This window comes from Hyperoodon ampullatus (assembly GCF_949752795.1).
Source record: "Hyperoodon ampullatus genome assembly, chromosome: 5".
NCBI classification, from domain to species: Eukaryota; Metazoa; Chordata; class Mammalia; order Artiodactyla; family Ziphiidae; genus Hyperoodon; species Hyperoodon ampullatus.
In genome coordinates, this window is record NC_136918.1 from 144,661,740 (window position 1) to 144,675,409 (window position 13,670).

Consider the following 13,670-nt stretch of genomic DNA (forward strand, 5'->3'; position numbering starts at 1 on the left):
GTTTGCTGCGAGTCTGGGTCTGGGGAGCGCAGGCCTCACGTGCCCGTCAGGGCTGAATGACCACAGGGGCAATGGACCCGTTTCCTGGGGACGTGCCCACCGGGGTTACCTGGCAGCCATCTTTGCAGAACCCTCTGGAAACAGTGAACTGCTAGATGCAATCCAGGAATCAACATGGAAACCGCCTGGGCAGGGGCAGGGTGTCGGGCTGCTGCCTCCGTGGACTTGGCCACTGGCCCACTCCAATCGCCCAGGGGGCCCGGCGAGCTCCGAGGAACCCGGCACGTGAGGTGAAGTCTCCGTCACGACCGTGCAGGTCCCCAGGGGAGGCCTGCGAGGGGCCCTGGGTGACGGTGCGGGGCCGGCAGGGGCTGCCCAGCAAGATTCGAGGGAATTGCTGCTGCGTTTGAAGAAAGGCTGCCATGTGGCCGGAAGGCCGCCCACCATCCACTCACGGCCCCAGTTTGAAGGACTGTGACGGTCACCTGTCCATGCTGGTGTCTGCTGGAGACGTGTGTCCCAGTCCTGCCTGCCTGTTCCCTGCAGCGGAGCCTGAGCCCCAGGCCACCATGCCCAGCACAGACCTTCTCCCAAAATTCCGTTGTTTTTTTTGGTTTGTTTTTTCATTGTGTTTTTGAGGAGGGAAACCTAGCTTTTGACCACAACAAATGAGGTCGGGTTTTCCTCCCAGGGAGCGTTCTGGAGGGACATGAATTCCAGGGGCTTTTCCGGTGCCGCCCGCTCAGTGCTTCAGGACACGTGTGCACAGACGCCGGGTCTTCGGGGCGGAGGCGGGGCAGGAGACTGACCGGCAGAGCCGGCACGTGGCCCCTGCACCTGCGGCGGACACGGCCTAGCACACGTCATCCCGGAAGAGAGTGGCCTCAGAAGCCTGTCTGGTCCAGTGAAGGTGGGGAGCCCACCTACTTGGGGGCACGTGTATTCCCCGAGGAGTTGCTGACCTTTTGAAAGCGCTGCCAGGGTCAGGGCAGTGCCCGCCACGTGCTCCCTGGGGTCAGCGTGGCCCTTCCAGGGGGCGCCCGTGTGTCTCCACAAGGCCAGGTGGCCCAGTGTCCACGCAGCCCCCAATACGGGCGCAGACGGTGTCCTCTGCCCAGCCTGCCTGGGTCAATTCTCAAGCTGCCACCCGACATCCCCGCTGGTGGCACGTCCTGGGGGAGCTGTTGTCACACGTGCTCTTGGAAGGAAAGAGGGGAGGGGGCGTGAGCACAGAGGCGGCTCCTTCTCACTCTGGAGGCAGAGACTCATCTTCTCAGGAACCAGGACGGTGAAAACAGGGTTGAAAACGCCTGCAGACGGGCGCCCCATCGGACTCTCAGGTCAGCAGGCCCGGATTCTTTAGCAAGCTGTGTCCCGCCTCGTCTGCAAGTGGCCTCAGGAGGGAATCTGCTGCGGCACCAGGCAGCTGCGTGCCCCGGAATCACCTGGGTGAACAGGTGGGCGGGCACTGCCGTGTGGGTCGTGCTCACCTCGGGCCCACCCTCTCCTGACAACCCTTCTCACAGGTGGAGAAATGGGGCTCAGAGGTATGGTCGTTGGCCTCAGGCACGGAGCCCACAGGCCTGACCACAAAGGCCCTGGCAGCCTGAGGCACCTGCCAGTGGGAAACCGAAACTGAAGGCCCTGCGTGTGGCTACTTTCCCAATCTGGGGCGGGGAATCACTCTGGCCTTTGCTCTGGGACAGTGAGGTGCCCACACAAAGGGTCTGGACTCGCTGGAGAGCCCCCGCCCCCGAGGGGTGGGGCTGAGACGCAGGGAGAACAGGAGGACCAGCCGGGCAGCTGGGGAGGGGCAGCGGGGCTGTGGTCCCAGGCTCTCTGCTGACGTGTACGTGTAGCTGTACGTTTGGAAAATCCCATAGCACAATGTCAGCAAGAGGACGGGCTTACACGCCAAGGAAGGCCAGGGGGACAGGCCTTCGCTTGGGGTTTCACCGTCTCAGAAACTGGAAACGCCTATTTCCTGGTCATCGAGTAGCACCCGTGCTGAAAGGCAGGCACAGAGAGAGTGGAGTGCCCAGCTCGCCCGAGCCCCTGGACCCGCGCTTCCTCCACGGGTCTCCTTCCCTCCTGGCAAACTGACCCATGAGCTCCAGCTCCGGCCTCGCAGCCTGGGCGCCTGTTGGGACAAACCAGAAACACTCAGGACGGGCCGTGAGGGGGCCTCTCTGAAGACCCCAGGGGCCCCGCACTCAGCAGCGCCCGACTCCACGCTCCTCCGGCTTCCTGCTCGGATGAGGGCTCCTTAGGCCGCCCTCATTTCCAGGACGAGACTTTGTAAGAGGTCAGGGTGGGAAACGCTTCAAGATGCTCAAGGGCCTTCAGCGGCCTGGCTGGGTCGGCAGTGGGGCCGTGGGCAGTATTTCTGGGTAGATGGCACTGGCAACCAAGTGGAAGCTCCAGGCGGCATGCAGAAACCCCTCCCATCAGGCAGAGCTCCCACTGTGCGCAGGCTCTGCAATCCAGCCGCGCTCCCTTTCCCCACCCTCCCAGGAGTCCAGGAGGAGCCCGACTTAGTTAATAAGACCTTTGGGGATGCCCACTGACCTCCACCACCAGGCCGACCTGCGGAGACTGTGCTGGCCCCCCCCGAGGGGTTCCCCTGAGGCCCCAGCCCTCAGGCCCTCTTGGGACACCTGGGTGGCCCCAGGGTCCACATTCTAGGCTCTTCTGCTGCCCACTGTGGGTTCTGCTTCTTTGTTTTACACGGTCACAACCCAGACTTTCTGGATCTGTCTTTGAGCTTGGCCAGAACTGGACAGACGGCCTTGAGGGGCTGAAGGCAACTCGGCTTCCACAGACACACCACGTCCACACTCGGAGTCCGCCGTCCCCCCCAGGCCCAGAGGCCGGACTTCCCTTCTGGGGCGCAGATCTCGGAGGCGGAGGTCACACCCAGGAGCACTGGGGCTGCTATCCTCACGCGCGTGAGCACGATTAAAGCGCGCTTCCCGTGAGGGCAGCACCACGCAGGGCTTGTAAACATCCTGGGAAAGGCCAGCCCTCACCCCAACGAAATAAGTGTGCGCTGTCTGCAGCGCGGGCTTCTCCGATACCTGCGTAGCTTCTGTAGGGACATCTCCGCCTGCACAGCCAGCCCGTGGCCACAGCCAGGGCCATGGCCACGACCAGCACGGCAAGGACGCTGAGAACCGGCCGGTTCACCGCATCTTGGGTGTCGTCCACTGGGTCCTCTGTGATGCTGTCCTTGGTTCCCGTGAACATTTCTGCAGAAAAGGAAAGTAACCTAGGACTTACAGGGTCAGGAGGAAAAGGGCGTTTCTTCATCCTGAAGGAGAGAGCGCTAAGGGAAGTACTGATCCACCAAACTTTCCCAGAGGTATTTTGTGATTTTTAAGCTACAAAGCTGACAGAGAGAAGGGTTTCCTCTTTCAGGTGAGCCTTCATCTCTTCCTGGGATGTCACTCCTCCTCACCCTACCTGTGTGACCTGTAATCCCAGCCCTTCCTAAAGGTCCACGCCTGGGAATGGGCGTGGTGGGAAGCACAGTCTTCCTGGCTTTTTAAACTAAACTTAATTAATTCTTTCTAGCTTAATTGCTGGCCTTGAAAAAAATGATGATGAAATTCACATAACATAAACTTAACCGTTTTAAAATGAACAATTCAGTGGCATTTAGTACATTCACAGGGTCATGCAGCCAAAACCATTATCTAATTCCAGAACTTTCCACCACCACAAAAGGAAACCCCCTACCCCTCAGTGGTCACTTCTCAATCTCTCTCCCAGCCCCTGGCAAACTCTAATCTAATTTCTGTCTGTTTGGATTTACCTATACGGGACACTTCGTACAAATGGAATCACACACTATGTGGCCTTTGTGTCTGGCTTCTCTCACTGAGCATCATGTGCGTGGCTCATCCACGTTGCAGCGTGGTCAGTGCCTCATTCCTTTTCGTGGCTGAGTAATGCTCCACTGTGTGGATGGACACATCCCTTCATCCATCCGTGGACACTTGGGCTGCTCCCACCTTTTGGATATTGTGAATAAGCTGCTGTGAACATTCATGTACAAGTATTTGTTTGACTCTAGTTTCCAGTGCTCTGGGGTGCATACCTTGGGGTGGAATTGCTGGGTCACATGCTAATTTTTAAGGAACCAGCAGACTGTTCTTCACGGCGGCTGCACCATTTCCCATCCCGCTGGCAGTGCACGAGGGGGCCAATCCTCCTGTCCCAGTGTCCAACCATTGTGTCCCTTGAGAGTGGTTCTCATGGGCAGACAAGCAATAACTTCCCCGGGCAGCTTGTTACAAGTGTCTCGTGTTTGCCGAAACCCGAAGGAGCCATGAGCCAGACAGTGGCTAGGCCTCCCACGCACCTGAGAACCATCTGGAAGCTTTTCAACATGTCCTGTTGCCTGGACAGCCCAGAGGTGCTGATTCAGAGGGTCTGGGCACAGGGCGGGGTGATGGGGGTTGACAGGCTTCCCAGTTGTCCCCCAGAGCAGCTGGGCCGAGACTACGGCCCCAGGAGACCCTCCCGTTCCCCTTCCCCTGCATCCGGCTGCCCTGCTGGGACGCAGAGGCCAGCGGAGGCCTTTGGTGCAGCCAGAAGACCGTGACCGCTGAGTCCCAGGGCTGCGCCTGCATTCCAGAAAGGCGAGTGCCTGGGCACAGGGGCTCCCGGCGGCTGGGCGGCTTCTCGGCGGCAGGCAGGCCCCCGACACCCCCATCCTCCGGCCCTCCTGTTCCTCCTTCCCTGGCGTCTCAACACTGGTGACAGGGACACACAGGCTGAGAGAGCCTGTGGCTTCTACGAAGGAGTAACCCGCCTGCACCCTTCCACAGGGGACCTGGGACGGCAGCCAGGCCCAGCCGGACCCCCTGGTGGAGGAGGGGTTCTGGCTTCCCAGGGGGCACACGTCCAAGGAGCTGGGGTGGTGGCTGTGCAGGAGGTGCTTCAATCCTGATGCTGCCGCCGCCTCAGCCTGCAGCTTCTGAAGTGTTACATGACCTTTCGGAGCCTCAGTCCCTCATCTGTGAAATGGGTCAGCAAAACTGACCTCCCCACACACACACACCCACCCAGGTGCGTGAGGATTATGCGCCCCGAGCACCTGGCCGGCCCCTGCCCTCCGTCGCACGGTGATGCCTGTCACCTCCTCTCCCTGTCACCACCTCTGAAGCTGCTGCCGAGTCACCTCACAGGGGCTTTGTCTTCCACCTGAGAAGATCCCCCAAGTCACCCCTGGCCCCCAGCCTTGGGTTGGGGTCGGTGTGCAGACCCCGGAACCTCACCTGTCTGGCCGCTGGTCAGGTTCTGGTGAAGAAGCACATTCTCGATGCAGCAGCCCACGTCGATGGTGGGGCTGCGCCCGATCCGCAGGACACTGACCACGTTGTACAGGCCCCGCGCGTTTAGGGACACGGTGCTGTTCTGCATGGTGTCGTCCAGCAGGCTGTTGTCCGTCTTGTTGATCCAGTACACGTTGGGCCGCGGGTAGCCATTCGTGGACGTGCACGTGAAGATGAACTCCTCGTCCTGGGATGGGCCGCTGACCACTGGCATGCTGTAGTTTGCTGCAGGGGAGGGAAACAGGCTGAGGGGTGCCAGGTTCCGAAGGTCAGAGAAGGGGGGGCACACAGTGCCAAGGGCCAGGGTAGCGGGGAGGCAGCCGTCGTGTCCCGGACACCGGAGCAGGGCCGGGACCAAGGCTGTGGTCTGGGCAGCAGCACAGGCCCTGTTCTACCAGAGTCACGCTGCCCCAACCCACCAATAGGGGCGCTATGAGCCGGGCAGGCAGTGACCAGCACCCACGTCCCACCCCAAGGGGGTTGGCCTCCTCTGAGTCTAGTGACACAGTCAGCTGGCAATTCACCCGTCTCTCCACTGAATGGTGCCCCAAGCAACTTGGTGGAGGGGCTTTAATTTTCTTCCTAAACTCTGACCTCATTTAGTGCCTTATACCACTGCCTCCTAATTTCATGAAAACATCTAGTTTGGGTTGAATTGGAGAGTTTCAAGGCAAGGACAGCAAGCTTAGGAGCTCTTGTGAGGAAGGAGGCACCTTGGCTACTGGAAAACTTTCTTAGGAGCCGAACGATATTTCCACCACCTAAGCTGCACACATCGTTTAAATAGAAGCCCGCTAGAGGGATCTGGATCTCCTTTCAGGGAAGACATGGGTGAAGGGGCCACAGAAAACAGGTCTTACTGACACTTCTTCCGGGACGTAAGACTGGGCTGGAATCGACTCGGCAGCTCCCCCGTCTTACCTGCCACGTTGAGCGTGACCGTGACTTCCAAAATCTTTTCTAATTCTAAGGATTTCCGAAACACCAGGCAGCTGAACTTCTGTTCGTCCTGGGGAGTGACATTGTGCAGGTGTAGAGAGAAGTTGCCCTGCTTCATGCCGTCCAGGGACAGCCGGGCCCGGTCTTTGTAGTGGTTGTCACCGTGGCCGGCAGAGCTGTTTCCCGAGAGGTAATAAGTCACCACGGAGTTGGTGTTCCGTTTGCCCGGCACGCTGATTTGCCAGTAAACATAAAGGTCATTTAAATCGAAGCTGTTTCCTTTAGGGTAAATGCAGCTGAGCCAGACGTCACTGCCCACCATCGCTCTGACTTCTTCTTCTTCTTGAATCTCTGCAAGCATCCAGAAGGAACAGAATTCATCTTCCGCACTTGGCTCGTAACTTTGAAGTCACCCTTTTGAGGGGCGGGGGAGCTTCTGGGTTGCAAGACTCAAACCCCAATTCTGACTCATTTCAGTAGGAAAGGAATGTATTAATACTAAGATGCACATAGGAAAGCAACAATAGTTTAAAAACTCGGACACTGGCCGTAAGCTGCTCTGATGTATTGCCAGGGTCGGTTTCCTGTCATCGCGCCGGGAGCCAGCCAGGACTCCTGTTTTTGCTACTTCTTGGGAGTTTACAATGAATTCAAAATAAAAAGGTGTTTTAAAAAAACTCAGACATTTGAAAAGAAAACATCAGCTTCTCAACCACATCATTATAGTAGTGTTTGCAACTCCATCCGAGAAGGCCCGGCGAGGTTCTGTTACAACCACTCAAATGCCAGCAGGGAAAGTGGCTGTGTGCCCTGACCCGTCGCCCTGTGGGCTGGAAGGCCAGGCAAGGCCTCAGTCTCCGCTGTGCTGCCATATCCCCATTCTGCGCTCTTCTGGAAGCTGGTGGCTTTGGGGAGCAAAGGGGTCACGAGAAACAGGAAGCCCAGCTCCCAGCTCCTCTGGAAAGCGGAGGTTCTGAAACGCTTGGGGGGAACTGCGCTCTGCCTGCCCCAAACACAGCACAAAAGGAGAACCACGGGGTCTGGCCGAGCCCTCCCCTCTGTGGCTCTCAATGCCAGCAATTGTCCTGGGCTTGGGGGCCCCGCTTTCTCACAAGGGCCCCTGGAAAAGCAAGCAGAGCTGTGGGGAGGACCCCCCTGACACCTGTACCCCTTGATCCTCACTGCTCAGCACTGAAGGGCTTGGAAGTCTCCAGAAAGAGCACCGTCTGCACTTACCAGCTCGCAGGCCGCAGAGCAGCAGCAACAGCAGCAACAGCAGTCCAGGGCTGGGAAAAAGCAACCAGAAAAAAGGCAGGTGAGTCCCGCCTCTCCCCAGTGGGGGCAGGAGCCGATCGCACCCACCATCCCAGTGGGAATACACCCACAGCCAGCCCATCAGCCCAGGCTACCCGGGCAGCCAGGCATTCAAGGAGCGGAGACAGCACCAACCCCTCCCTGCCCAGCAGGCAAGCCCCAAGGGGCTGGCAGCCCCTGCAAGGGACCAGCTCCCAAGTTAATAAACCGCCCCTCAAAGCAATTATGAGAGTGTGACAAAGCGTATGGAGAGGAATCACCAGCCCCCTGGTGGCCTGGCTTTGCACAGATGGAGTCTAAGAAATTGTATAAAATCGGAAAAAAACCCACTTTCGGGGCATTTGAAGTTTGAGAGACAGAGAAGATGTAAGATGCGCCGCCCCCCACCCCGCGCCAGGGTCGGGTGAGCCCCAGGACAACCTCCTGAAGGAACGTGATCAATCTGAATCCACCGGAGCTGGTGGACAGCGCAGCCCCGGGGGCCGGCAGATCCCTCTCATGACTCCCAGGCTCCTGGCGCCTTCAGCCTGGGAGCCTCTGTACCCTGCACGCCTCAGCGGTGGCCCCTGCCTCACCTGTCACCACTCTGAACCTGCCCCAGCCCACTCCTCGTTGGGTCAGACAGGAGAAAGCACAGACGGGGCCCCCTGCTCAGGGGTGTGGGTGGCTGGTGGCTGTGACATGGCAGTATTTTTATTTTCCCATTCTTGAGGGAATAGGCTTTATCTGCATTTCCAACTGGGGAGAACTGGGTGGTGGGACCCTGGGGTGGGTGGGCGGGCTTCTGGGCTGTGCGTGGGGGACACCTGGGAATGCGGTACCTCATCAGCTCATCAAGGGAAGCACAGGCTGCCGACGCTAAGACTGCCCAGAAGGGGGCATTTTGGCAAAAAGCTGTTGCCTTCCCCTCAGCTGGCGAGAGACCAGGAGTGACCAGCTGGCCGGCACCTTCCCCAGTTTGCCTTTGCTGATGCAGGAGGGGGAAAACCCAGGCGTGCGGGGGGCACGTCACCAGTTGGTGGGCACCAGACGGCATTCGAGGTAAATAAGAGCGACCTTGGCGCAGCAGAGTCACACCCTTCTGTCCTCTGGGCCACCGCCGGCCGGGGGCGGGGAGGGGAGGGGCGGGAAGTGAGAGCGGGTCGCTACGTCTTCTCTCCCAGCTTTCCTCTTTCCCTCCCTCGGCAGGGACCCCGCCCCGGGTACACCCGCGTACTGACCGCGTCCCGCGCCGCCGGGCGGACAACGCCGGCAGGTAACCGCGCCTCCCGCGGCCTCGCGCGGTGCCGCCCCGCTCCCGGAGCCCGAGGCCTCCGCTGCGCCGCCAGGCTCGGTTCCCCGCGCCCAGAGGGCGCGTCCGCGCACACACTCACCTGCTCGGCCGCATGGTGGGGGCGGAGACCCCGGGCCACGGGGGAACTCGGACGGTGGGAGATCTCGGAGCCCTAGAGACCTCGGGCCGCGGAAGCCGTCGGGCGGCGGGAGAGCTCCGAGCACGAGCGACCTCGGGCCGCGGAAGCCGTCGGGCCGCGGGAGAGCTCCGAGCACGAGCACGAGCGACCTCGGGCCACGGGAGCCCTCGGAGCGGCCGGCATTCGCTGCGCTCCCGTCCGCGCCTCGGAGGCTGTGGGCGCGGAGCTGGTCGCCGGCCCACCGCCCTCCCGATCCTGGCCCCGCCCCTGGTCCCACCCCCAGCCCGGTCCCTCCCACGGCCTTGGCCACGGGCCCGGCGCGAGGGAACGGAAGCTTGGACAGTGACTCCCGAAAGCTCAGCCCTTCCCAGGAGAGGGCGTAAATCGGGCCCTGCGGGTTGCAGGTTGGGGCTCCAGGTCCGCCGGGCCTGGAGCCTGGGCGCAGTAGGTGCCCCGGCAATTCGGCGGCAGGGAAGGTCCGGTGGAGGAGGGCGGCCGAGGGCGCTGCGGGAGGGCTTGCCCAGCTGGAGGGCTTGCCCAGCTGGAGGGGCCGTGGGAGCCTCAGTGCTGCCCCGGAGTCGCGCAGAACGTCCGCGCCCCCAAGCGCCCCGGCTCCGCCTGCGCTTGCCCCCTGCCCCTGCGGCCTGAGAGGCAGCGGGGCGCGGCGGGCTGAAAGTCAGGCTCCCGTCCTCCCTCCCGCTCTCGGGACGCAGTCAGGACCTCCAGCGCCAGGTGAAGTCAGAGCTCCACGGCTGTTCAGGGACGAATGAATGGGTGGCGGGAAGGAGGGAAGGCCGGCCGGCGGGCTCCACCTTCCAGTCCAGCCCTGGTCTCCCCCCAGCCAGCCGTGCTGCCGCGTCCTTTGTCCGTCCTGGGCCATCTGCCGCAGCATATTTGCCTATTAAAGGTTCTGAAAAGCCCACCGCGTGGAAACCAGTTGTCTTTGCTCCTCCAAGCGTGTGGGACTTTTCACTCTTTTTTTTTTTTTCTGGTCTGGGAAAGGCGGCGCGGAGCCCCGGCGCTGGGGGCAAACGCCCTGTTTCCTTCCTTGCCCAGCCCTCCCAGTCCACACGGCCTCCTCTCTGCAGGCCCAGCTGCGTCAGTGCTCCCCGCCCTCCTCCCGCACCAGCCAGGTGGGTGCCGGCGAGGTGAGTGGGTGGAGCCATGAGGCAAGAGGCCGTCCCGTCCCCGGAAGGGCCTGGGCTCCCAGGCACCCACCTCAGGTCTGGAGGCTCCGGTCGGTGGAGGCGCGAGGGGTGTGTCCTGCGGCCCAGGCTGATGGGGATGCTGAGGCCAGCCTTTGGGGAGCAGGACAGGCAGGGTGTCAAGCGAGGGCAGAGCCCAGGGGGCTCCCCTGGCCCCAGCCACCTGCAAGCTGCCTTTCTTTCAACAAAGATTTAGTGCCCACCTACCACACGCGGCCTATGTGAGTGCTAAAGAGAAAAGCTTAAAATAAGAGAATCTCTGCCTGGTGGAAATTAACATTTCTGTGGCCGACAAGAGCAAACAAGACAAGGAAGCAAAAGAGCTGGGCTGGGAGATGGGGATGCTGCTGAGGAGGAGGATGGGGGCTGCGGGTGGCCAGGGAGGGAGGTGGGCCTGTGGTCCTAAAGCGCAGGGACTTCACCCCTCCCAGGTCAGGCTGCAGGTTGGGGTGGGGGATTTAGAGAGGCCAAGCAGGATCTATCCTCCCTTTGGCGGGGGGAAGAGAAGGGAGAGGGGTCCCGGCCAGGACTCCCGTTCGAGTGTCCAGTGAGGGCACAGACAGCCGGAACTTGGGTGGGGGGCGTCGGGAAGGGGTTGAAAGATGGGGGCCAGGAGGAAAAGTAAGATCTGGCCAGGAGAACCGCGCGTGGGGATAAATCAGATCAGAGGTGGGGTCTCAGGGCGCTGCCCATCCCCAGAGCCAGAAAACCAGTGCCGCATCTAGAAGAGATGCAGCGGGGACACTTGGTGGTGGGGTGGTCACCGTATCAGGGCCAGCAGGGCCGGAGCGGGCATGATATCGGTGGCCTTAGATCCCCTCCCCCGGGGTTGGCAGCAGCTGGCAGAGGAGGACCGCGTGTGGGGAGGGCCAACGCAGCATCACGCGCAGGTGAGGAGGAAGGGACAAGGGACCGGCTGGGTCCGACACCTCCCGCCTTCCTGGGTCCAGTCCCGCTCCCACCAAGATCGCCCCCCACCCTACCCGCAGAGCTGGGGAGTGGAAGGGGTGGACCCCACACGCAACCTCGGGTCCTGGGGGACGGAGAGGCCCCCTCGGTTAAAGCCACCCTCACAATGTCGGCTCACGTGGAGCAGGGAAGGAAAGGTGCCCAGTCGGCGTCCCGGGCTGCAGCCCTACAGTGCGGCGGGGGCACAGCCCCAGGGCAGCGGGGGAGGGAGCGCGGTGGGCTTCCGGGGGCGAACACCGCAGAGCGGCCGGCTGCTGTGGGGAAGGGGTCAGGCTTGGCTTCCTGGGCAGCCCTCCTCCCCGGACCCCGGAGGGCCAAGTGCTGTTGCCAGGCCCACCCAAGAGTGGGCACCCTGGGCCCAAGGAACACGCTGTTTATTGAGCAGGCAGGCAAGCGGTAGGGAGTGCAGCTGGGCTGGAAGGGGACGTCCGAGCAGGACCGGGGCGGGACAGGGCGACACCCTGGGAGTGGGCAGACCAGCCCCAGGAACCTCCGACTGGTAACCCCTCTGTGCCTGTGTTTCCCCGTTTGCGAAGTGGTGACAGTTATAACGTCTTCCTCATAAGGCAGCTAAGTTGATACGTGGTTATTGTGAGTGAATATACACATAAAGCATTCACACCAATACTGGCACGTGGCTTATAAACAGAGGATTTCAAGACGAATGAACACACAGAACAGCCCTCAGGAGACTTCCTGAGGGTGAGGTTAGGTTTTCCCCTCTTGCCTTTCACCCGTGATTGTTTCTCAGGCAGCGGGGCGGGGGTGTGTGTTGGGGGGGCCGGAGAGAGAAGCCCACCTGGAAGGCTATCTAGGCCAACCTGGGAACCAAGCTGGAGTTGCTTCTGTGCTGAAGATTCAAGGCTCTGGCTGCAGACACAGAAGCAAGACCCCATTACCTCAAACTTGGGGCTTAAAACAACAGAAATGCACCCTCTCAAGTTCTGGAGGCGGGATGCCTGAACCAGCGCTTCTCTGGGGGGCTGGAGGTGAGGGTCCTTCCTGACTCTTCCGCCCCGGGTGCCCCAGGTGCCCGCTGTCTTGCAGCTGCATCTCTGCCCCACGGCAATGGCCTTCTCTATATGGGGTCAGGTCTCCTCTGCCACCCCTGGCGAGGGCCTTTGGGATCACACATAATCCAGCACAGTCTCCCCATTTCCATCTCATCACAGCGGCCAAGTCCTTTTTTGCCCTATATGGTGACATTCACAGGTTCTGGGATTTAGGACAGGAACATCTTTCTGGGGCCATTATTCAGATGACCACAGGGGGTCACAAGGGGCCTCTGTAAGTGGGATTAAATACTTAGAGGCAGAATCTCAAGGTGTTTGAGAGAGAGCAGAAGATATAAAGCTGCTTTGAGAGGCTCTGGGCCCCGCCTGGGAGCAGGCTGACATAGAGCTAACACTGGCAGATCGGGCCCCTCGGCGCTGGCTGCCTTGGGTGGAAACAGCTGTTCCCAGCCCTGTCCCGTCAACCGCTGACACGAGTGCCCGTCTCTGTGGTCAGTTTGGTCCCAGAGCTTGGCCTCCCTGGAGGGTCTCATCTGTGCTCAGATGCTCCTGTCCCCACTGGCCCTCTGTGTTTTCTGGGGCTGCCATGACCTTGGTTTCATTACAGACCTTTAGCCCTTGGACAGGAGACCTGTGACATCAGAGCCCAGTATTGTCCTCCTGCTAGCCTGGAGAGAAGGTCTTCATGAAGATGAAGATGTTTCTATCAGCCAGGGCTCTCCGTGTGTGTGTGTGTGTGTGTGTGTGTGTGTGTGTGTGAGAGAGAGAGAGAGAGAGAGAGAGAGAGAGAGAGAGAGAGAGAGAGAGACAGGAAGAGAGACAGTTTATTCAAGGAATTGGCCATGTAGTTATGGAGGCCTGATAAACCCAAAACCTGCAGGGTGAGCTGGCCAGCTGGAGGCCTGGGAAGAGTTGTGCTCGGAGAGAATTCCTTCTTGCTCAGGGAAGATTAGGCCTTTGATGGCTTGGAACTGTCTCAGTCCGATGCGGCCACTATAATGAAATTCCACACACTCGGCACCTTATAAACAACAGAAACGTCCTGCTCGCGGTTCTGGAGGCTGCAAGTGGCAGATCAGGTACTGGCAGGGTGGGGTGAAGGCCCCTCTCACGGTCACACACACGTGGGCGGGGGTGAGGGAGCTCCCTGGGGCCTCTTTTGTAAGGGCACTAATCCCATTCTGGAGTCACCTCTCAAAGGCCCAACCTCCTAATACGGTCACCTTGGAGCTTAGGTTAGGTTAGGATCAACAGATGAGTTCAGACCCACCTGCATTGTGGAGGGTAACCTGCTTTACTCAAAGTCCACTGATTTAAGTATCAGTGTAATCCAAAAAACCCTTCACAGAAACCTCCAGGATAATGTTTGAACAAATGTCTGGGCACCGTGGCCCAGCCAAGGCAACACATGAAATTAACCATCACAACTTCTATTCTATTTCAAGATACTTTTAAAACACCCTTCACAAAGCCCAACTG

At 60.2% G+C, this 13,670-nt stretch overlaps 1 protein-coding gene across 1 annotated transcript; it reads right to left on the reverse strand.

The window, feature by feature from the left end:
* Positions 1 to 1,128: 1,128 nt before the first annotated feature.
* ICOSLG (inducible T cell costimulator ligand) lies at positions 1,129 to 7,542 on the reverse strand (the record flags this gene model as incomplete). The annotated part of the gene is made up of 7 exons (XM_079705306.1): positions 7,515 to 7,542; positions 6,261 to 6,629; positions 5,283 to 5,564; positions 3,078 to 3,248; positions 2,105 to 2,247; positions 1,491 to 1,615; positions 1,129 to 1,198 (listed from the first exon to the last, which is right to left on the reverse strand). Exons 2-7 carry the CDS (start codon positions 6,598 to 6,600, stop codon positions 1,129 to 1,131), a joined length of 1,131 nt encoding a protein of 376 aa, XP_079561432.1. The 5' UTR covers positions 6,601 to 6,629; positions 7,515 to 7,542.
* Between the last annotated feature and the right edge of the window lie 6,128 nt (positions 7,543 to 13,670).